At 37.9% G+C, this 22,377-nt stretch overlaps 1 protein-coding gene across 3 annotated transcripts in view; it reads right to left on the bottom strand.

Annotated features, from left to right (window-relative positions):
* The window catches only part of UBE2U (ubiquitin conjugating enzyme E2 U), a 65,080-nt gene that overhangs the window by 6,260 nt on the left and 36,443 nt on the right, over positions 1-22,377 (bottom strand). For all 3 annotated transcript variants that reach the window (XM_033225154.1, XM_033225152.1, XM_033225153.1), the window contains exons 8-9: positions 18,998-19,079; positions 678-772 (exon numbers count right to left, since the gene is read on the bottom strand). In XM_033225154.1, coding sequence (XP_033081045.1) covers positions 678-772; positions 18,998-19,079 — 177 coding nt within the window. The remainder of the gene's footprint in view (positions 1-677; positions 773-18,997; positions 19,080-22,377) is intronic.

Below are 22,377 nucleotides of genomic sequence, written 5' to 3'. Positions count from 1 at the left end.
ATCCTGCAAGTTAGGGCAGAATTTTAGCAACTAGCAATTGTTGAACATCTTCCACATACACAGTAGTAGCTGAGGATGAAAAAACTAAGTTCAGAGGTTGAGTGACCTTTCCATAATAGCACAGAACTGAGATCTGAACCTAAGTTCTCTAACCCCAAGTGTCATGCTTTCCCCTCTATACCAGCTGACTTCCATGGTAAGTTACCAGCTTACCCCACTGAAGAGTCACTCTCAACCTATCCCAACAAGTAAATGGTAATTTTTAAAAGAGCACAAAAAACAACTCAGCACTGTTTCTTTCTTTTCAGCCATATTGCATATATCTTTGAATATACAATGAGTTTTAGGGATCAGTTTATTAGTGCTCTGTGTGTTTTGGCTGCTTTTTCATATTTTGAAACTTAACCTTAAAATTTCAAATTGTATATCAACCTATTAAAGGGTAGTAAGCTTGGAAATATAAGTAACTCAATTTTGTCAAAGTTCCAATTCCTAAGTGAGTAATTTACCAAATTAATTCGGAAAGTCAGAAGAAGTTAAAGCAACCTTAAAAGGAGAACACAAGGATTAGCCTTTATGTATTCCAACTTATTTAAATGGAAAAAAGTTTAAAGTTATGCATATTGTGCGTAACATGTTAGTTACAAAAGCTAAACAAATAGAGTGAATCGATGTACTTTGAGTTGGGCAGAGCTTAATTCCTTCCATTGAGTGTCTGACATCATGAGGCATTCTATTTTTTCTAGCAAGCCAACACTTGATAACAGAATACCTAGAAAGAGAAAAAGAAAAATTAAATTCCCAAATGAATTTCGGTAAGAGTATATTTACTTCTGAGAAAAATATGTGAAACAAATGAAATGAAGCATAAAAGTAGAACAATAGGCTTTGAATATGGAACCATTCTGAGTGTTGACTAATGTAATGGTAAAGTAAAATTATTTCAGTATGTGCTTTCCAACAGAATAGAAGTTGGAAAAGCAAATGAATATGACATAAGTTTACTATTGTAAAAGTAGTAAAAACATCATGTGGTATAGCAAGGTATATTAGTTTCCTTGGGCCACCTTAACAAATGACCACAAACTTGGTGACTTAAAATAACAGAAATGTATTCTTTCTCATAGTCCTGGAGGCTGAATGTTGGGGATCAAGGTGACAGCAGGGCCTCCCTCCCTTGGAAAGCCCTAGGGAAGAATCTTCTATTGCCTCTTCCTAGCCTCTGCTGGCTGTCAGCAATCCTTTACGTCGTATGGCTTATCGCTGCATCACTCCAGTCTCTGCCTCCAATGTCACATGACCTTTTCTAGGTGGGTCTCTGTCATTCTACTCCTCTTATAAGGACAACAGTCACTGGACTCAGGGTCCACCTGAATCTAGTATAGCCTCATCTTAACTAATGACTATTTATATCTACAAAGACCCTATATTGAAATAAGGTCATATGCTGAGGTTCTGGGGGGACAGGTGTTTGTTTTGTGGGGACATGATTCAACCCACTACACAAGGGAGAAATTCTATCAGAAAAATTCATGACTCATCCTGGATAAAACAACAGGCTTATGGGAGACATCAATGAGTCGAAGTCAAGCTCTTAGAGCATTTCCTTGGAAAAGGAGTTTACATATGGAAATGAAAAATTTTACAAAATTGTTTTGGGGGATGACTACTTTTTGGAATACATGATGAAAAGAAAACTTTTGGTAACAAAGTTTTCTTGATGAAAAGTAGGTGGCATAGAAATGTTTTTGTCAAAAACAAGAAATGGGGAAAGGATTCCCTATTTAGTAAATGGTGCTGGGAAAACTGGCTAGCCATATGTAGAAAGCTGAAACTGGATCCCTTTCTTACACCTTATACAAAAATTAACTCGAGATGGATTAAAGACTTAAATGTTAGACCTAAAACCATAAAAGCCCTAGAAGAAAACCTACGCAATACCATTCAGGACATAGGCATGTGCAAGGACTTCATGACTAAAACACCAAAAGCAATGGCAACAAAAGCCAAAACTGACAAATGGGATCTAGTTAAACTAAAGAGCTTCTGCACAGCAAAAGAAACTACCATCAGAGTGAACAGGGAACCTACAGAATGGGCGAAAAATTTTGCAATCTACCCATCTGACAAAGGGCTAATATCCAGAATCTACAAAGAACTTAAACAAATTTACAAGAAAAAAAAAACCCCATCAAAAAGTGAGCAAAGGATATGAACAGACACTTTTCAAAAGAAGACATTTATGCAGCCAACAGACACATGAAAAAATGCTTATCATCACTGGTCATCATCAGAGAAATGCAAATCAAAACCACAATGAGATACCATTTCACACCAGTTAGAATGGTGATCATTAAAAAGTAAGGAAACAACAGGTGCTGGAGAGGATGTGGGGAAATAGAAACACTTTTATACTGTTGGTGGGAGTGTAAACTAGTTCAACTATTGTGGAAGACAGTGTTGCAATTCCTCAAGGATCTAGAACTAGAAATACCATTTGACCCAGCCATCCCATTATTGGGTATATACCCAAAGGATTATAAACCATGCTACTATAAAGACACAGGCATACGTATGCTTATTGTGGCACTATTCGCAATAGCAAAGACTTGGAACCAACCCAAATGTCCATCTATTATAGACTGGATTAAGAAAATGTGGCACATATATACCATGGAACCCTATGCAACCATAAAAAAGGATGAGTTCATGTCCTTTGCAGGGACATGGATGAAGCTGGAAACCATCATTCTGAGCAAGCTATCACAAGAACAGAAAACCAAACACCGCATGTTCTCACTCATAGGGAATTGAACAGTGAGAACACTTGGACACAGGATGGGGAACATTACACATGGGGGCCTGCCATGGGGTAGGAGGCAGAGGGAGAGATAGCATTAAGAGAAATACCTAATGTAAATGATGAGTTAATGGGTGCAGCAAACCAACATGGTACATGTATACCTAAACAAACCTGCATGCTGTGCACAAGTACACTAGAACTTAAAAGTATATGTTAAAAAAGAAATGTTTTTGTCACACAAGTGTACCTCACTTATACAGTACTACCAGAAAGTTTATTCATTTAATAAATATTCATTGAACACCAACCTTGTGCCAGACACTATTTTAGGAGCTAATAATACAGGAAGAACAAGACAGACAAGGTATCTGACTTCATGGAAGAGACAAAAATGAACAAATATAAAAATCAAGATAAATCAGTAGTGATACATGCTATAATGAAAATAAAGCCTCCAATAAAATGTTGTGGGAAAGTAGTGACAGCAGACATCCTTGCCTTGTTCCTGACATTTGGGGCAAACATTCTGTTTTTTTAGCATTATATGTGATTCTGGCTATAGTTTTTTCATAAATATGCTTTATCAGGTAGAGGAAGTTCTTTCCTATTCTTAATTTACTGAGAGGTTTTTTTTTTCCCAGTGTATGAAAATCTTTTATTTAACTCTCTCCCATCTTTGAGAGATTTTAATTTTAATTTTACATGAAAAGTTTGTTTGGGTGAAATTCACATAACAAATAATTAACCTTTTTTATCTTCAACTTTTATTTTAAGTTCAGGGGTACATGTACAGGATGTGCAGGTTTGTTACATAGGTAAATGTGTGCCATAGTGATTTGCTGCACAGATCATCCCATCACCTAGGTACTAAGCCCAGCATCCATTAGCTATTCTTCATGATGCTCTCCCTCCCCCAACACACCCCCCTCACCAACAGGCCTCAGTGTGTGTTGTTCCCTGTCATGTGTCCATGAGTTCTCATCATTCAGCTCCCACTTCTAAGTGAGAACACAAGGTGTTTGGTTTTCTCTTCCTGTGTTAGTTTGCTGAGGATAATGGCTTCCGACTCCATCCATGACCCTGCAAAGGACATGCTCTCGTTCCTTTTTATGGCTGCATAGTATTCCACGTGTATATGTACCACATTTTCTGTATCCAGTCTATCATTGAAGGGCATTTGGGTTGATTCCATGTCTTTGCTATTGTGAATAGTGCTGCAATGGACATAGGCATGGATGTGTCCTTATAACACAATGATTTATATTCCTTTGGGTATATACTCAGGATTTGAATTGCTGAGTCAAATAGTATTTCTGCCTCTAGGTCTTTGAGGAATCACCCACACTGTCTTCCACAATGGTTGAACTAATTTACAAACCTACCAACAGTGTAAAAGCATTCTTTTTTCTCTGCAACCTCACCAGCATCTGTTGTTTTTTGACTTTTTAATAATAGCCATTCTGACTGGCATGAGATGGTATTTCATTGTGGTTTTGATTTACATTTCTCTAATGATCAGTCAAGTTTAGCTTTTTTTCATATGTTTGTTGGCTGCATGTATATCTTCTTTTGAGAAGCTTCTGTTCATGTCTTTTGCACATTTTTAATGGTTTTTTTTCTTGTAAATTTGTTTAAGTCCCTTGTAGATGCTGGATAGATGTCAGATGGATAGATGGCAAAAATTTTCTCCCTTTCTTTAGGTTGTCTGTTCACTCTGATGATAGTTTCTTTCACTGTGCAGGAGCTCTTTAATTAGATCCCATTTCTCAATTTTTGCTTTTGTTGCAATTGCTTTTGGCATTTTCATCATGAAATCTTTGCCCGTGCCTATGTCCTGAATGGTACTGCCTAGATTTTCATCTAGCGTTTTTATAGTTTTGAGTTTTACATTTAAGTCTCTAATCCATCTTGAGTTAATTTTTGTGTAAGGTGGAAGGAAGGGATCCACTTTCAATTACCTGCATATGGCTAGCCAGTTTTCCCAGCACCATTTATTAAATAGGGAATCCTTTCCCCATTGCTTGTTTTTGTCAGATTTGTTGAAGATCAGACAGTTGTAGGTGTGTGGTCTTATTTCTGAGTTCTCTGTTCTGTTCCATTGGTCTATGTCTCTGTTCTTGTCCTAGTATCATACTGTTTTGGTTACAGTAGCCTTACAGTGTAGTTTGAAGTTGGGTAGCATGATGCCTCCAGCTTTGTTCTATTTGCTTAGGATTGTCTTGGCTATTTGGGCTCTTTTTTGGTCCATACAAATTTTAAAATAGTTTATTCTAATTCTGTGAAGAATGTCAATGGTAATTTAAAGGGAATAGCATTGAATCTATAAATTACTTTGGGCAGTATGGCCATTTTCGCAATATTGATTCTGTCTATCCATGAGCATGGAATGTTTTTCCATTTGTTGTGTCCTCTGATTTTTTTGAGCAGTGGTTTGTGGTTCTCTGTGAAGAGGTCCTTCACTTCCCTTGTTAGCTGTATTCCTCGGTATTTTTTTTTTTTGTAGCAATTGTGAATAGGAGTTCATTCATGATTTGGCTCTCTGCTTGCCTGTTGATTGGTGTATAGGAATGATAGCAATTTTTGCACATTGATTCATTGATTTTGTATCCTGAGACTTTACTGAAGTTGCTTATCAGTTTAAGAAGCTTTTGGGCTGAGATGATGGGGTTTTCTAGACATAGGATCACGTCATCAGCAAACAAAGATAATTTGGAGATAACTTCCTCTCTTCCTATTTGAATACCCTTTATTTCTTTCTCTTGCCTAATTGCCCTGGCCAGAACTTCCAATACTATGTTGAATAGGAGTGGTGAGAAAGGGCATCCTTATCTCGTGCCAGTTTTCAAGGGGAATGCTTCTAGCTTTTGCCTATTCAGTGGTTCTGTTTAGGTGATGAACCACATATATTGATTTGTGTATGTTGAGCCAACCTTGCATCCTAAGGATGAAGCCAACTTGATCATGGTGGATAAGTTTTTTGATGTGCTGCTAGATTCAGTTGGCCAGTATTTTATTGAGGATTTTTGCATCAATGTTCATTAGGGATATTGGCCTGAAGTTTTATTGTTTCTTGTTGTATCTCTGCCAGGTTTTGGTATCAGGATGATGCTGGCCTCATAAAATGAGTTAAGGAGTAGTCTCTTCTTTTCAAATTTTTTTGGAGTAGTTTCAGTAGAAATGGTACCAGCTCTTCTCTGTACCTCCGGTAGAATTCAGCTGTGAATCTGTCTGGTTCTGAGCTTTTTTTTTTTTTTTATGGTTCTACCAATGGTAGAACTCATTGGTCAATTCAGGGATTTGATTTCTTCCCAGTTCAGTCTTGGGAGGGTGTGTGTGCCCAGAAATTTATCAATTTCTTCTAGATTTTCCAGTTTATGTGCATAGATGTGTTTATAGTATTATCTGGTGGTTGTATTTCTGTGGGATCAGTGGTGATATCTCCCTTATCACTTCTGACTGTGTTTATCTGATTCTTCTCTTTTCTTCTTTGTCTAGCTAGTGGTCTATTTTATTATTATTTTTTTTCAAAAACACAGCTCCTGAATTGGTCGATTTTTTAAAGGGTTTTTTTGTGTCTCTATCTCATTCAGTTCCACTGTGATCTTGGTTATTTCTTATCTTCTACTAGCTTTGGGGTTTGTTTGCTCTTGGTTCTCTAGTTCTTTTAGTTAGGATGTTAGAATGTTAACTTGAGATCTTTCTAGCTTTTTTCTGAGGGCATTTAGTGCTATAAATTTCCCTCTCAACACCACTTTAGCTGCATCCCAGAGACTCTGGTATATCATCTCTTGGTTCTCATTTGCTTCAAAGAACTTCTTGATTTCTGCCTTAATTTCATTATCTACCCAGGAGTCATTCAGGAGCAGGTTGTTCAATTTCCATTTAGTTGTGTGGCTTTGAGTAAATTTCTTAATTTTGAGTTCTAATTTGATTGTGCTGTGGTCTGAGAGTGTGTTATAACTTCAGTTCTTTTGCATTTGCTGAGCAGTGTTTTACTTCTGATTATGTGATGGATTTTAGAGCAAGTGCTGTGTGGCCATGAGAAGAATGTATATTTTGTTGTTTTGGGGTGGAGAGTTGTGTAGATATCTATCAGGTCCACCTGACCCACAGCTGAATTCAGGTTCTGAGTATCTTTGTTATTTCTCTGTCTTGATGATCTGTCTAATATTGTCAGTGGGGTGTTAAAGTCCCCCACTATTACTGTGTGGGAGTCTAAGTCTTTTTCTAGGCCTCTAAGAACTTGCTTTATGAATCTGGGTACTCCTGTACTGGGTGCATATATATTTAGGCTAGTTAGCTCTTGTTGTCAAATTGAACCCTTTACCATTGTGTAATGCCCTTCTTTGTGTTTTTTGATCTTTGTTAGTTTAAAGTCTGTTTTCAGAAACTAGGATTGCAACCCCTGCTTTTTTCTGTTTTCCATTTGCTTGGTAAATTTTCCTCCATCCCTTTATTTTGAACCTATGTGGATCTTTGCGTTAAGATGGGTCTCTTGTAGACAGCATACCGATGGGTCTTGGTTCTTTATTCAGCTTGCCATTCTATGTCTTCTATTTGGGGCATTTAGCACATTTGCATTTAAGATTACTATTATTATGTGTGATTTTGATCCTGCCATCATGATGCTAGCTGGTTATTTTGCAGACTTGTTTATGTGATTGCTTCATAGTGTCACTGGTCTGTATGCTTCAGTATGTTTTTGTAGTGGCTGGTAATGATTTTTCCTTTCCATATTTAGTACTTCCTTCAGGAGCTCTTGCAAGGCAGGCCTGGTGGTGATGAATTCCCTCAGCATTTGCTTGTCTGAAAAGGATCTTGTTTATCCTGTTATGAAGGTAAGTTTAGGCAGATATGAAATTCTGGGCTGCAAATTCTTTCCTTTAAGAATGTTGAATATTGGTCCCCAATCTTTTCCAGCTTGCAGAGTTTCTGCTGAGAGGTCCACTGTTAGTCTGCTGGGCTTCCCTACGGGTGCCTTGGACTTTCTCTCTGTCTTCCCTTAACATTTTTTCCTTCATTTCAACCTTGGAGAATCTGATGATTATGTGCCTTGGGATTGATCTTCTTGTGGAATATCTTACTGGGTTCTCCGGATTTCCTGAATTTGAATATTTGCCTGTCTTGCTAGGTTGGGGAAGTTCTCCTGGATGATATTCTGAAGTATGTTTTCCAACTTGGTTCCATTCTCCCCATCTCTTTCAGTAACCCCAATCAGTGGTAAGTTTGGTCTCCTTACATAAGCCCATATATCTAGGAGGTTTTGTTCATTCCTTTTCATTCTTTTTTCTCTATTGTCTGCCTATCTTATTTCAGAAAGATAGTCTTCAAGTTCTGAAATTCTATCCTCCACTTGATCTATTCTGCTATTGATACTTGTGATTGCATTGTGAAGTTCTCATGTTGTGTTTTTCAGCTCCATCAGGTTGGTTATGTTCCTCTCTAAACTGGGTATTCTGATTATAAGCTCCTGTATTGTTTTATCATGATTCTCAGCTTCCTTGCATTGATTTACAACCTGTTCCTTTAGCTCAGTGAAGTTTGTTATTACCCACCTTCTGAAGCTTACTTCTGTCAATTCAACCATCTCAGCCTCAGCCCAGTTCTGTACCCTTGCTGGAGAGGTGTTGCAGTCATGTGGAGGAGAAAAGGCACTCTGCCTTTTTGAGTTTTCAGCATTTTTGCATTGACTTTTTCTCATCTTTATGGGCTTATCTACTTTCAATCTTTGAGGTTACTGACCTTTGAATGAGGTTTTTGTGGGGTCTTGTTGTTTTCTGTTTGTTTGTTTTTCTTTTAACAGGTAGGCCACTGACTGTTAGCAAACATAGCACTGCTATGGTTTGCTGGAGCTCCACTCCAGACCCTAGTTGCCTCCACTTTTCCTGTACTTGGAAGTATCACCAGTGCAGGCTGCAAAGTAGCAAAAATGGCAGCCTGCTCCTTTCTCTGGAAACTCCATCTTGGAGGGGTACTGACCTACTGCAGGCCCAAGCACTCCTGTAGGAGGTGTCTGGAGACCACTGTTGGAAGGTCTTACCCAGTCAGGAGGAACAGGATCAGGGACCAACTTCCAGAAGCCATCTGGCTGCTTTTTGGTAGAGAAGGTGTGCTGTGCTGGGGGGCACCCTTCCTCATCCGGACCACCTGGCCTCCCCAGAGCCAGCAGGCTGAAACAGCTGAGTCAACTGAGCCACAGAGATGGTGGCCACTCCTCCCACCAGGAGCTCCATCCCAGGGTGAGATCAGAGTTCTGTCCAGATAAGCCTGGCTAGAGTGACTGAAAGCCCCCTACAGGAGGTAGTGGAAAGGAATGGACTGGAATCCTGCTTAAAGAAGAGGTCTGGACACAGTCTGGTAAAGCAGGTGTGTTGTGTTGGTGGGGAGACCCCTTCTCGTCTGGAATGCCTGGACTCTCCAGAGCTGGCAGACTGGCATGCTGAGTCAACAGAACTGCAGAAATAGTGACTGTCTTTTCCCCAGGAACTCCCTCCTGTCTTAAGCAGACTCAGCCTATTGCTGCTGGTTGGCTGGAGCTCTAAGCTAGTGGGTCCCAACTTGTGAGGTGCTGTGAAAGTGGGACCCCCAGGACAGTGCTGCTTGGCTCCCTGGATTCAACCCCCTTCCTAGGGGAATGTATGGATGGATCTGGTGCCTCACTGGGGGATTCTAGGACCAGATTATGTAAAACACCTGGGTCTCTGTGTGTGTGCACGGCTGTTCTGCTGAGATTACATACAGCTCTGTATGTTGGACCCAAGGCCTTGGTAGCAGGGGCTCATGAGGGGATCTCCTGATCTGCGAGTTGCAAAGATCCATGGGAGAAGCATGGTTTCCTGGGTGGGGTCACACAGTCACTCACCGCCTCCCTTGTCTGGGGGTGGGGATTTTGTTGGCTTCACGCGGCTCCCGGATGGGCTCTTGCCTCACCCTGCTTTTCTTTGCTCTCCACAGGTTGCACTGATTGCCTGGTCAGTCCCAATGTGAGAACCTCGATACTTCACTTGAAGGTGCCAAATTCACTCCCTGCTCTGAGTTTTTTCTTTTTTAGATTGGGAATGGATACTGAATTTCTTTTCATCTATTGAGAGGATCATATGGTTCTTCTTTCTTATACCAATTTACATTGTTTGCATTTCTCAAGTGTTAAACCAAGGTTGCATTTCTAGTATAAACTCCATATAGTCAAGATGAATTATCATAGTTATTTATAATTATTTATCATAATTAATCATGATCAAGTATAGTTCATATCAGGAATGTAATCTTGATTTAACATTCAAAAAACTAACAAATTTTAAAACTATATTGTACATGTTACACATATATTTAGATTAAATACACTAAAATTATTGCATATATGTCTGTGAGGGATATTGATCTGTAATTTTCATGTAATGTCTTTGGTTTTGTTTTTGAGGTAATGCTGATTCTGTAACATGTGCTGGGAAGTGTTTCCTTCTATTTTCTGAGTTTGCGTATATTAATGTTTTCCTTAAATGTCTGGGAAAATTCTCCAGTGAAGCCGTCTGGGTTTAAAGTTGTCTTTGTGTGAAGGCTTTTAACTATAAATTCCTTTATTAGAGATAGGATTACTCAGGTTGTCCATTTCTTTTTAAGTGAGCCTTGGTAGCTGCTGCCTTTCAAGAAATGTGTTCATTTCAACTATGTGGTTGGATTTATTAGTCAAAAAAAGTTTTTATTTTACCTTCATTTCAGAGAGATCTTTTCACTGGTTATAAAATTCTATGTTTAATAATTTCTTTCAAGCACTTTGAAGTTGTCATGTATTATATTTTAACTTGCAAGGCTTCTGACATGAAGTTTTTGCTTATTCTTATCGTTGCTCCTTTATGTGTAACATGTGGGGTTTCTTTTTATCCTTTTCTACTTTTAAGATTTTTCTCTTCATTTCTCAGTTTCAACAATTCGATGATGATGTGCTTTGGTATGGCTTCTTTATATTTCTGTTTCTTGGGATTCATTGAACTTCTTGGTCTGTGAATTTGCAGGCTTCATCATATTTGGAAAATTTTGAATCATAATTATTTCTTCAAATAATTGTCTTCAAATATCTCTCCCCTCCTCTGGAACCCCATTTATATGTATCTTATACCACTTGATATTGTCCCACAGCTCACTGAGGCTCTTTTGTTTCTTTTCAGTCTTTTTTCCTATCTTTTTAAAAAGAGATTATATTGCTACTCTTTCAAATTCATGGGTCATTTCTTCTGCAGTGTCTAACTTGCTGTTCTTCCCCTTAAGTAGATATATTTTTAAATATTTGATTAATTTTTATCTCTAGATATTCCACTGGTCTTTTGTATATCTTCCATTTCTTTCATCATATACATGTTTGTCTTTAGATACTTGAGTATATTTTATAAGATGTATAGTAGCTGCTTTAAAGCCTATATCTGTTAATTCTATCCTCTTTATCACTTATGGATCTATTTGTATTGATTTAATTTCTTTCGGTTATGGGTCATATTTTTCTGCTTATTTGTACGACTGGTGATTTTTTTTGTTTGTTTTTGAGACAGAGTCTCACTCTGTCACCCAGGCTGGAGTGCAGTGGCATGATCTTGGCTCACTGAAACCTCTGCCTCCCGGGTCCGAGCGATTCTCCTGCCTCAGCCTCCTGAGTAACTGGGATTACAGGTGCCCACCACCTTGCCTGGCTAATTTTTTGTATTTTTAGTAGAGATGGGGTTTCACCATGTTGGCCAAGCTGGTCTTGAACTCCTGACCATCCACCTGCCTCAGCCTCCCAAAGTGCTAGGATTATAGGCGTGAGCCACCGCACCCGCCGACTGGTGATTTTTTAATGGGATGCTGGACGTTGTAAATTTTAGGTTGTTAGGTGCTAAATTTTGTTATGTTTCTTTAAATCTGATTGTTCTTCATTCTAGCACACAGTTCAGTTTTTTGTGAAAATCAGTTTGATGCTTAATATGGCCCTACTATTAAAGCATAGCTCTTCTAAATTCTAGTCAATGTCTGTTAAATTATAATGTCTCTCCACTCTAGCTGGCAGGATTTCCAGCTCTTTGTGAGGCTTGTGTAAGTTTTAAAAAGCCGTTAGGATTTTATTTTCCTCAGGGCAAATATGACTTTAGAAAACAACAGAACTTGATTTATACCTTTTCTTCTCTATTGACAAATCTTTGTCTTCAAAAAAACATATAAGCAGTATTTCCTTCTTCAACCATTTGCCTTTATATAATTAAAACCACAAATTATAAAAACAAAAATTTTTAATGTTACTAAAAAATGCAAATCAAATGACTGTGAAGTAAAATGTCATAATATTAAGTAAAAAAGAAAAGTAAAATGAAAAACCCTAATGCTTGTTCATTTTTAAATTTCTCACATGGATTGGTGCACCATAAATTGCAACATGTTCTTGAAAAGGAGCTTTACATGTGTAAGAAGAAGAATAAAACTTACTGTATCGTTCCATTAGTAATTTGACTTTTGGCAACATTTTCTAAGGGAAGTTTTTTGCTTCCTTCTCATTCCTGCCTTTTTCTGATAAAATACAATCTCTTACGACTCCGGGGAATACAGCCCTTCCCGCCTTAACCCTGCTCAGACAGAGAACCTGAGCAGGAACTAAGCCAACCCATGTATCGAATTTCTCTGGTCACAGGGAGGGGGATTGAGGGGCGAGAAAGAGGGACAGGAGAGGGAGGAAGGCCATAGAGGGAGAAAGAACCCCTTAAAATGTGGGAGCACAACACCAAGGAAAGAGTTCTCTTAAGAAAAAATCATATGTATTTGTGACTCATATTAAAACTGTCTTAGTTCATCTAGTGTTGCTACAAATACCTGCGAGTGGGTAATTTATAAGGAAAACAGGTTTATTTAGCTCACAGTTCTGCTGACTGGAAGACTAGGCATCTGGTAAAAGCTGTTTCCACTCACGGCAGAGACGAAGGGGAGCCCGTGTGTGCAGAGGTCACATGGCGAGAGAGGAGGCAAGAGAGGGAGGGGAAATGCCAACCTTTTTTTTTTTTTTTTTTTTTTTTTGTGAGACAGGTCTTGCTCTGCACCCCGGCTGGAGTGCAGTGGCACAACCATGGCTCACCGCAGCCTCGACCTACTGGGTTCAAATGTTCCTCTTACCTCAGCCTCCCACTTAGGTAGGACCACAGGCATGTGCCACTATGCTTGGCTACTTTTTAAATTTTTTGTAGAGATGGGGTCTCACTGTATTGTTCAGGCCGGTCTCAAATACTGGCTTCAAGCATTCTTCCTGCCTTGGCCTCCCGAAGTGCTGGGATTACAGGCTTGAGCCTCCATTCCCAGCTGCCAAGCTCTTTTGAACAACTGGCACTCCCGGGAACTAATGGAGAACTTACTTATCTGCCATACTCCTCCGCCCTCCTTCCCTGCCCAAGGGAAGGCATTAGTCTCTTCATAAGGGATCTGCCCCCGTGACCCAAACACCTCCTATTTTCCAACACTGGGGATCAAATATCAACATGAGATTTGGGGAACATCTAAACTAGCACCATATATGTTTGTGACTCATACTAAAAGTCCTCTTCTTAAGGAGCGAGGAAGGGAGAAGCCCTAAGCCACGGTGTTTATAGTAGGGGTGGTTCCACTGGATTTTGTGCTACAACCAGAAATCGGTGGTAACATTTTGAGGCTACACTGGAGAGAGAAATTGATGGAATGAATTATATCCATAAGAGGGAACCAATAAAGAATACTGAATTCATAAAAATCAGCTGAAAGAACGGAGTGTGTTTATTCCAAAAAAGAGAGGTAAGAGGAGGTAGGAGAAAGACATGATAACTATCTTCTGAGGCTTCCAGGGCAATTTCACAAAGCAGAAATGGCCTTATTTGTGTTGTTTCCAAGGACAAGTGGCAATATTTTCTTTTCTGCCTTAATAGCCTCCTTTGAATCCTGCCTTCCACCAATCCCCAAAGCCATCTCCAGGTCCTCAGTGTCTGACATGGTGCCTGGTATACTAATGCCAGCTTGATTTAAGGAAAAAAGCGTGGCTTGTGGTATCTGGCAGGCCTGCATTTGAATTTCAGCTTTGTTACTAAATATATAACCTTAGGGAATTTTCTTTAACCTTTTCTGCACACCTTGTTTATGAAATGGAGATAATTTCTCATTTCTGGAATGGTTGACTATCAAAAGGTGTTTGATATAAGCTAGAACTGAAGAGGATTAGAGCTATTTAATGCTTCTTGAATTACCAAGCTTCCTATCTTTAAAAACATCCAAGCAGAGACTAAATAGTTGCTTGGCAAGAGTCATTTTTTCCTAAAGGATTTTCCCCCCTTTGTTTATAATTTTTCCCACGTCTGTATTTAAAAATACAGGCAATGTCCATTCTAATGCTAATTCACTTATTAACCACAAGATGGCAGTCAAGGTTTAATTTTGGGGAATAAAACAAGCTAGCACTACTTAAAAATGCATTAAATATATAATTATGGAAACTTATAAAAACCATGTTTAAATTCAATAACCAGAAAGGACAGCACAAACATATATTAAAAGAATCTACTCAGCATGAATATTTTCCATATAAAGGGGATCAAACAAGGTATACCAAAAGAAAGATTACTTATCTTTTGTGAGTTAAAACATGCTCACAAAATCAGACACCAAAGAAATGCAGAAAAAATATGGACTAGCCCCTTAATTTAAAAGACAGGACAACTAAGTCCAGAGTACGATTTACAAATATAAGAAAGTTTTTTATTGGTATTTGATATTGCACAGATGTTCTTTTTTTACATACAAGAAAAAAAGAACTAACATTGTTTCATAATAGAATTTAATATTGAGAAAAAACACGACTTTTCCACAAAAGGTAGACTTGATTGTACTTGCAATTGGGTAGGCAATATTTTTACACTTACCTGAACAATTTAAACTTTTAATAAGTACATATTAGGAGGCAAGTAAGAAACAGTTTAAATTTGCAAATAAAATTTATGTTTATCAATAACCTGAGGAAAACTCGCTAATCTCTGTGCCTCCATTTCTCTCCTGGTAAATGGGGGATAATATCTGTCTCTACCTTTACAGAATGTCTGGAGCATCAGGGGTTGGGGGATGGTCTTAGGGGTGGTCATCCATTGTAAAGGAGGTTAGGAATCAGGTCTTGGGCTGTCAGCAAGGCAAGCAAAGTGGTCTGACTTGGAGTACAGGTTGATTTGTTGTGGCTTGGGAGGAGGCTGATGGGTGTTATTGTGGGTTACACTTACACAGGCGACTGTCAACTCCACAGGATGGCCAGCATGAATTACGAAATGAAGGGAGAATACCGGGCAAACAGGAAGTACTCAGCCATCTTAGTTCCGGTTCCCTCCATACCTCCTCGGTATAAACAAGAATCAATATTCTTTTCTAAAGCGACACCGAATGTAAACCGCCACCAGAACCGATAAGTTTTATTTAGACAACTTGCTAGTTGCCAAAGCTTAGAATACTGATAAAGATTTTTCTGTTGTCACAGAAGCAATCATTAGCTAGAGTATGGCACAAACATAGTTTTATATGTGCATAACCAAGAACACTCAAAAGAACAGCTTTCATTGCTTTCTGATTTTATATATTTTACTATTTCTCTGGAGAACTTAAATACAAACTACTGATTAGATTACAGATTCATATCCTTTAGCGGAAATAAAGCATTTTCATAAATACAAAAGACACTCAACGCAATAGGAAAGAAAAAAGGCCTTAGAAAGGAACACCAAACCAAATAATTGATTAATGAATATTGATGAGCTGCTTATAATGACAATGTTTCTATTAATAGTAACAAAGACTTGCCAAATTAGAGATTTTGCATAAAACATTCATGACAGCCATTTACATTTCCAGTTTTCAATCACTGTTTCCAACTACACCTTAGAACTCCCAAAATAGAACCTTAAATCTTTACATTACGATGAACCTTAAAAGTCTGCAACTAAATTGTATTTTTCTAAAATTAACTGCCTTCACTTTTAATCCTAATACTAATTGAAAAAACAGGGTGTGGATGCATCTTTCGACTAACATTAATTGAGTGCCTACTATTTGCCAGGCACATGCTAGGTACAGAGAATGCAAAGGGACACTCACATCCTTGCCCTGGTCCCTCTTCATGAACAGATGAATTTCCACATCACACATGCTGAAAGACGTTGGAACAGAGAATATGGAGAGAGAGGATGAGGTAACTGTGAATGCCTGAGCTTGTCAGTGACTGTCTCCACAGAAAGACATTTGGTTCAGCTCTTCACACCACCTTTGTGAAGTATTTCACCAGGCAGAAGAAATGATGGAGGTGGAGTAGAGAAGGAAAAAGAACCAGAGGCATATAGGAACTACAATAAACGTGGTTATGATAGGTGTTGTTTTCTAACCTGAGAAAAGACAAATTTTACATGTTTCCAACAGATTGTTTTTATTCTCTGAAAAGTTGGGTGGCATGAACTTTCATCTCCTCCTCTCCCCAGGAACTAAAACGTATCAAATGCCTATGTGTGATGCTATATTAATTTTTATTTTATATATATAACTTATATATAATGTATATTATATATACATTATATATAATTTTTTATTTATATCTCTTGAATGAAATCATATATTTATATCTCTTGAATGAAATCTATATATAAAATAATAAGTGTCAAATGCAAAACAACTTTGCAAGGTAGGTAAGGTTATCTCCATTTAAAAGATAAGAAAACAGATTAGGAAAGAATTTCTCCAAGATCTGTCTGACTCTGAAGCTCATGCTCTTCCCCTATCCTGCTTCCAAAGAAAGATTTTTCATCTGAAAATTGAATGAGGGCCACAGTAAAGCTTTAAAAGCATGAATAATAACGAACTTTATGAGTGCTTACCGTGCACCAGATACTGTTTGATGCATTTTACATATATTTATTTAATCCTCACACCTTCCCTGGGAGGTAGGTACACTTATTACTGCCACTTAACAGATAAATCTGGGGCACAAAAAAAATCAGTGACCTTGCTCAAGGTCACAGAGCTGGTAATTGGCAGAGCCAAAATTCAAATCCAGACAGTCTGGCTCCAGTGCCCCTGCGCTTAAGAGCTCCACATTCCACCTTTTAACTAACCAAATCCTAGCTCTAGACCAGCAGCAAAGACCTCACTGATCCGAGGCAGAAGGTACAAAGTGGTAAAGAGGTCTTAGGTCCCCAAGAAATTGTGAGAAAAGAATTCAGTGCGGCTTAAGAATAGGGTATTGATTGATGAGGGTAGGGAAGGAAGTAGCAGGAGAGACAGGTTTCTCTTTTTCTTCAATGCTATGCAAATAAAGGGTTCTCAATTTACATTTCCTGTTTTTGTGAAATAGGAAATTGCAGCGTGAGGAAAGCATTTTCAAAGATTAAAAACTGAGATATGCATAATATGGCATGCAGAATATTACTAATGTGCATAGATCCCCAAACATTTTCTACTTGATTCTCTGTGAATTGTCCTCTTTATCACACCCCATGTATTTTGACGAACACGACTTTTGATAATTTGAAAAGAAGTTTAATTTTGCCATTCTTTAGATTTTTTTAGATTTTACTATACCTCTAACATTTGCATAGTCAATATTTATGCCACAATAAAATGCAGATAAATGTAATATATTTTTAAAACTATTTAAATAGTGGGGTTTTTGACTAATCAACACCAGCGTTTTGAAGCAGCAAATACCATTTGATCTAAATATATTCTCATCAACCACCAGATGGCATAAGGTGTGAGGGTTTTATTTTGACAGGGTCACTATGCACATGATAATTTGACCTGTAACTTTGAAATAATGTATTTGGAAAAATGTTCCAGCACTCAAACAGCTCACAATTATTTTAGCCATATGTAGAAGTGGATGGATAAATTGAAAATGACATGATTCTACTTTTTCTAAATTTTGGGGTTCTGCGGGATGTTGGCATTACATAATGAATCGATGATCAAACAAAAAAAACAGTTCTGTTAAAGGAAATAAAAAAGAAAGTCACGTCAAAGCAAAATTAACCTTATATTCTAAGCAGGTTTCTTCAACTCTAAAAGAAACTTAAAATATGCCTTCAAGAAAAAAACATGCTTATACTCCTTCAAATTTTGCTTGATAAAAACTTCCTACTCCCTGTAATTTACCCTGCAAGCAGAAAAGTATATCCAATGCAAAAGCTCTTCTCTACTTTAGCTTGAAAGTTGTTATGGAATCAACAGAAGAAAGAAAATACAACCGAAAAACTCAGTCTGAACTATATGATGCTAAAGAATAGGGAAGTATATTTTAATATACTCAATGAAAGTAATATATCAATTCCTCAATTGTTTCACAAATTCAAAATACAGCACATTATCTTTATTCATCATGTATTTCCATCTAGAAAAGAGGGCACATGGTTAACAGTAAATTGAAGAGTTAAAAATTGAGATAAATAAGACAAATGCAAAGAATAGGATCTTTAATTCCCCTATCTTTATGGTAGCACACTCCTTGAGTACCTTGGAATAAGCACACCAGAACAAATGACTAGCACAACACAGCCAATACCACAGAACTGAAATGGCATCTTTACTCTAACATGATGAAGCAGAAAAACTGCCTTCAGGGGTCAAGAGACCAAAGATGAGATTAAGGTTCCTTCTTTAATGTAGTCTAAGAGTCAATGATTTCTAAAGATATACTAATTTTTGTTTGTGTTTTACTATATCCTTCCTCATTAGATTTAATATATTTGGTTCTTGAATGAGAAATCTGTAGGAGAAGAAACAATGTTTGGAGCTACAAAAAGGATAAAAAAAAAAAAGGATGAAAAGCTAATTGATGATATATAGTTTACTGTTTTTTTTCTTTTTTAAAGAAAGTCATTTCTAAGTCACATATTGATAAGGATGATGGAAATGAGAGTAAGAGAAATAATGGGGAGGATATTATGAGATTTCTCCACTGTGGATCATGTTCTATCTCCATCTTTGGCAGCAAATATGTAGCAGAGATATTGCCTACCTGGGTTCATGTGAAAGCAAGGAATGATCGTTTCTTTTGTTCTTGTTCTTATACAGATAAAAGGGTGTAAGTTGTTATTTCCAAGGGTTTCTTCTGTTATTTCCAAGTTGGATAGTAGAAAGTGCAATAATAGACAATTCAAGTTAATGTACACATTCAAGGCACTTAATGTTTCTTACTTTAAATTCCATTCTTTATGATGCTGTAGATCCATTTTCTTCCATTTGTAATACTGTCCAATGAAATTTGGATCTTTGAGCACTGAAATTAGAATATTAAAAAAGAAGCTATGCATACATTCTTTAATAATAGTTAAAAGTTAAAAATCATTCACTTCTCACTAAGTTGACATGTGGCAATAACATACACTATATAATTCAAGTCCTATTACAATGCTTAGAAACTTTCCAAATTACTTGCTTTTATTGGAACATCATAATATTAGATATTGTTTGAAATAGTAGATTGTGACTTGGAAGTTATTTTCATTATAATGAAAAACATTATATATCCTTTATCGTGTTAAATAAAATTTATAGGAGACCATTGTTTTGGACTGAGCGCCTACCCTAGGCATTAACAGACCAAACCAAAATGGAGTCAGTCATGCTAAGTGGCATGCAATAAAACTGAAACTTTAAGGAAGCAAGACAATCTTAAACAGATCAGTTTTTTCAAAAGAAGAGATTCACAGCCACCCGTCAGAAGGGGCCCAGTCAACCTGAAGTGGCATGGTAAGGAAGTCCCCTATGCTTTAACCCTTACAAGGAAAGTAACTGAAGTGCCTTATGTTAACCAATCCATTTTTTGTATTATTCTGTTTTCTTATTCCTGCTCTAGCTACCTTATAAAAACTAACTGTTCTGCCATGCTCAGTAGACCACTTATCTATTTTTAAGATGACACGCTGCCTGATTCATGAATCACTAATGCAAGCCAATTAGATCTTTAAATTTGTTGAAACGTAGCCTGGCCAACATGGAGAAACTCCATCTCCACTAAAATTACAAAAATTAGCTAGGCATGGTGGCACATGCCTGTAATCCCAGCTACTCAGGTGGCCGAGGCACAAGGGTTATCTGAACCCAGGAGTCAGAGGTTGCAGTAAGCTGAGATTGCACCACTGCACTCCAGCCTGGGTGACAGAGTAAGACCCTGTCTCAAAAATAAATAAAAATTTAAAAAGAGAAATTTTGTTTTTAGCAACAATAATGAAGAAAGTATTAAAATAACTCATATAAAACCCAGACATCATAGTTTAACAAAATTCTAATTCAGCACTTTTCAAGTAGAAAATTGAAATTTTGAAGTTGGAAATGACATTAAAGACCTTGCTTGATCCTTCACAAAGCAAGAATCTCCAATAGATGATCATCCAGGCTCTGAATGAAATACTTGTCAACTACAGAAAATGCACCACTTTGTAGCTGGGAGACTGCCCATTCCATTGGCAGATAAGGGTTACATTGTCCTTCCTTAATCTGATTGCTGTGAGTTTCCACTGGCCTTAGTTCTAACCTTTGGAGCAATATTAAGTTCACCCCTCTCCCACGAGAGAGAGCCCCTAACAGCTCACGGGGAAGCCTCAGTTCTTTCAACTTTTTCTTAGGATATGATTTTCTAGATACTTAACCACCCTTAATGTCCTGGTGATAAACTGTTTTGATGTTCCTATAAAAGTTTGTATTCAGAACTGCATCAGGACCTTGAAATGGTTTGAAGCAAAGATGCAAATGGGCTTACTACCTCCCTTGCTCTGTGCACTATCAATTCAGCTCAGACCTGCATTAGTATTTCTGGAACTCACATTACATCACCACTGGCTCTTAACTTTGTGGTTAATTACAAGCCTACACCTTCAATCAAATTCACGTAAGATTTATTAAAAACCTACTATGTTTAACAACAGGTGCTGGAGAGGATGTGGAGAAATAGGAACACTTTTACACTGTTGGTGGGACTGTAAACTAGTTCAACCACTGTGGAAGACAGTGTGGCGATTCCTCAAGGATCTAGAACTAGAAATACCATTTGACCCAGCCATCCCATTAGTGGGTATACACCCAAAGGATTATAAATCATGCTGCTACAAAGACACATGCACAGGTATGTTTATTGCAGCACTATTCACAATAGCAAAGACTTGGAACCAACCCAAATGTCCATCAATGATAGATTGGATTAAGAAAATGTGGCACATATACACCACGGAATACTATGCAGCCATAAAAAGGATGAGTTCATGTCCTTTGTAGGGACATGGATGAAGCTGGAAACCATCATTCTGAGCAAACTATCTCAAGGACAGAAAACCAAACACCGCATGTTCTCACTCATAGGTGGGAACTGAACAATGAGAACACTTGGACACAGGGTGGGGAACATCACACATGGGGGCCTGTCCAGGGGTGGGGTGGGGGGGGAGGGGGGAGGGATAGCATTAGGAGATATACCTAATGTAAATGACGAGTTAATGGGTGCAGCACACCAACATGGCACATGTATACATATGCAACAAACCTGCATGTTGTGCACATGTACCCTAGAACTTAAAGTATAATAATTTTTAAAAACCTACTATGTTTAAGGCACTGGTAATTTTTACATGAAATATTAAGCCAGATCATATGCCCATATATATTTTTATCTATTTTCCTATTTCTTATTATTGTTCTGGGCTTAGCTTATAGTCTTGAACTATTTAACCAGCTAGATGCTGTCCACCAGTCTTGCCCTTGTCTGGGGCTTTCTTCTTTTCCTTCTTCTTCTTTTTTTTTTTTTTGAGATGGGAGTCTCACTTTGTCACCCAGGCTGGAGTGCAGTGGCATGATCATAGCTCACTGCCACCTCCAGTTCCTGAGTTCAAGGGATCTTCTCACTCAAGCCTCCCAAGTAGCTGGGACTATGAGCACACGACACCATGCCTGGCTAATTTTAAAATTTTTTGTAGAGATAGGGTCTCCCCATTTTGCCCAGGCTGGTCTCAAACTCCTGGGCTCAAGAAATCCTCCTGCTTTGGCCTTCCAGAGTGTTGGGATTACAGACGTGAACCACTGTGCCCAGCCTGGGCTTTCTTCTTAATAATGATGAATTTACCCCTTTTAGCTTGATGACATTTGCCATTGATAGAAAAAATTTTTTTTAACTGAATAGTTTCCTTTTTTACATGATTTTCACCAGCAATGTTTTTGTCTGTTCCTTAATTTTCTTGCTTTAAACACATGTAAGCACATATACATACATATTCTTATAGACTTTATTAATACTTTTTATCGGTATTTGGATATATGCTCCTCCCTTCCATTAAAAAAGTAAATCTTAGCTCCCCAGAGTTCTTGTGAGGCCTTATTATTTCCTTTAGATGATTATAACAATTAACATTAGCAGATTTTTCTTTTCTTTCTTTCTTTTTTTTTTTTTTAGATAGTCTCACTCTGTTGCCCAGGCTGGAGTGCAGTGGTGCAATCTTGGCTCATGCAACCTCCACCTCCCAGGTTCAAGTGATTCTCATGCCTCAGCCAGCGAGTAGCTGGAATTACAGGCATGCGCCACCATGCCA

This window comes from Trachypithecus francoisi, unplaced genomic scaffold, assembly GCF_009764315.1.
Source record: "Trachypithecus francoisi isolate TF-2019V2 unplaced genomic scaffold, Tfra_2.0 Lachesis_group12, whole genome shotgun sequence".
NCBI classification, from domain to species: domain Eukaryota; kingdom Metazoa; phylum Chordata; class Mammalia; order Primates; family Cercopithecidae; genus Trachypithecus; species Trachypithecus francoisi.
Note: the sequence above shows the minus strand (reverse complement) of the source record. Positions and strands in the feature narration are given on the sequence as shown.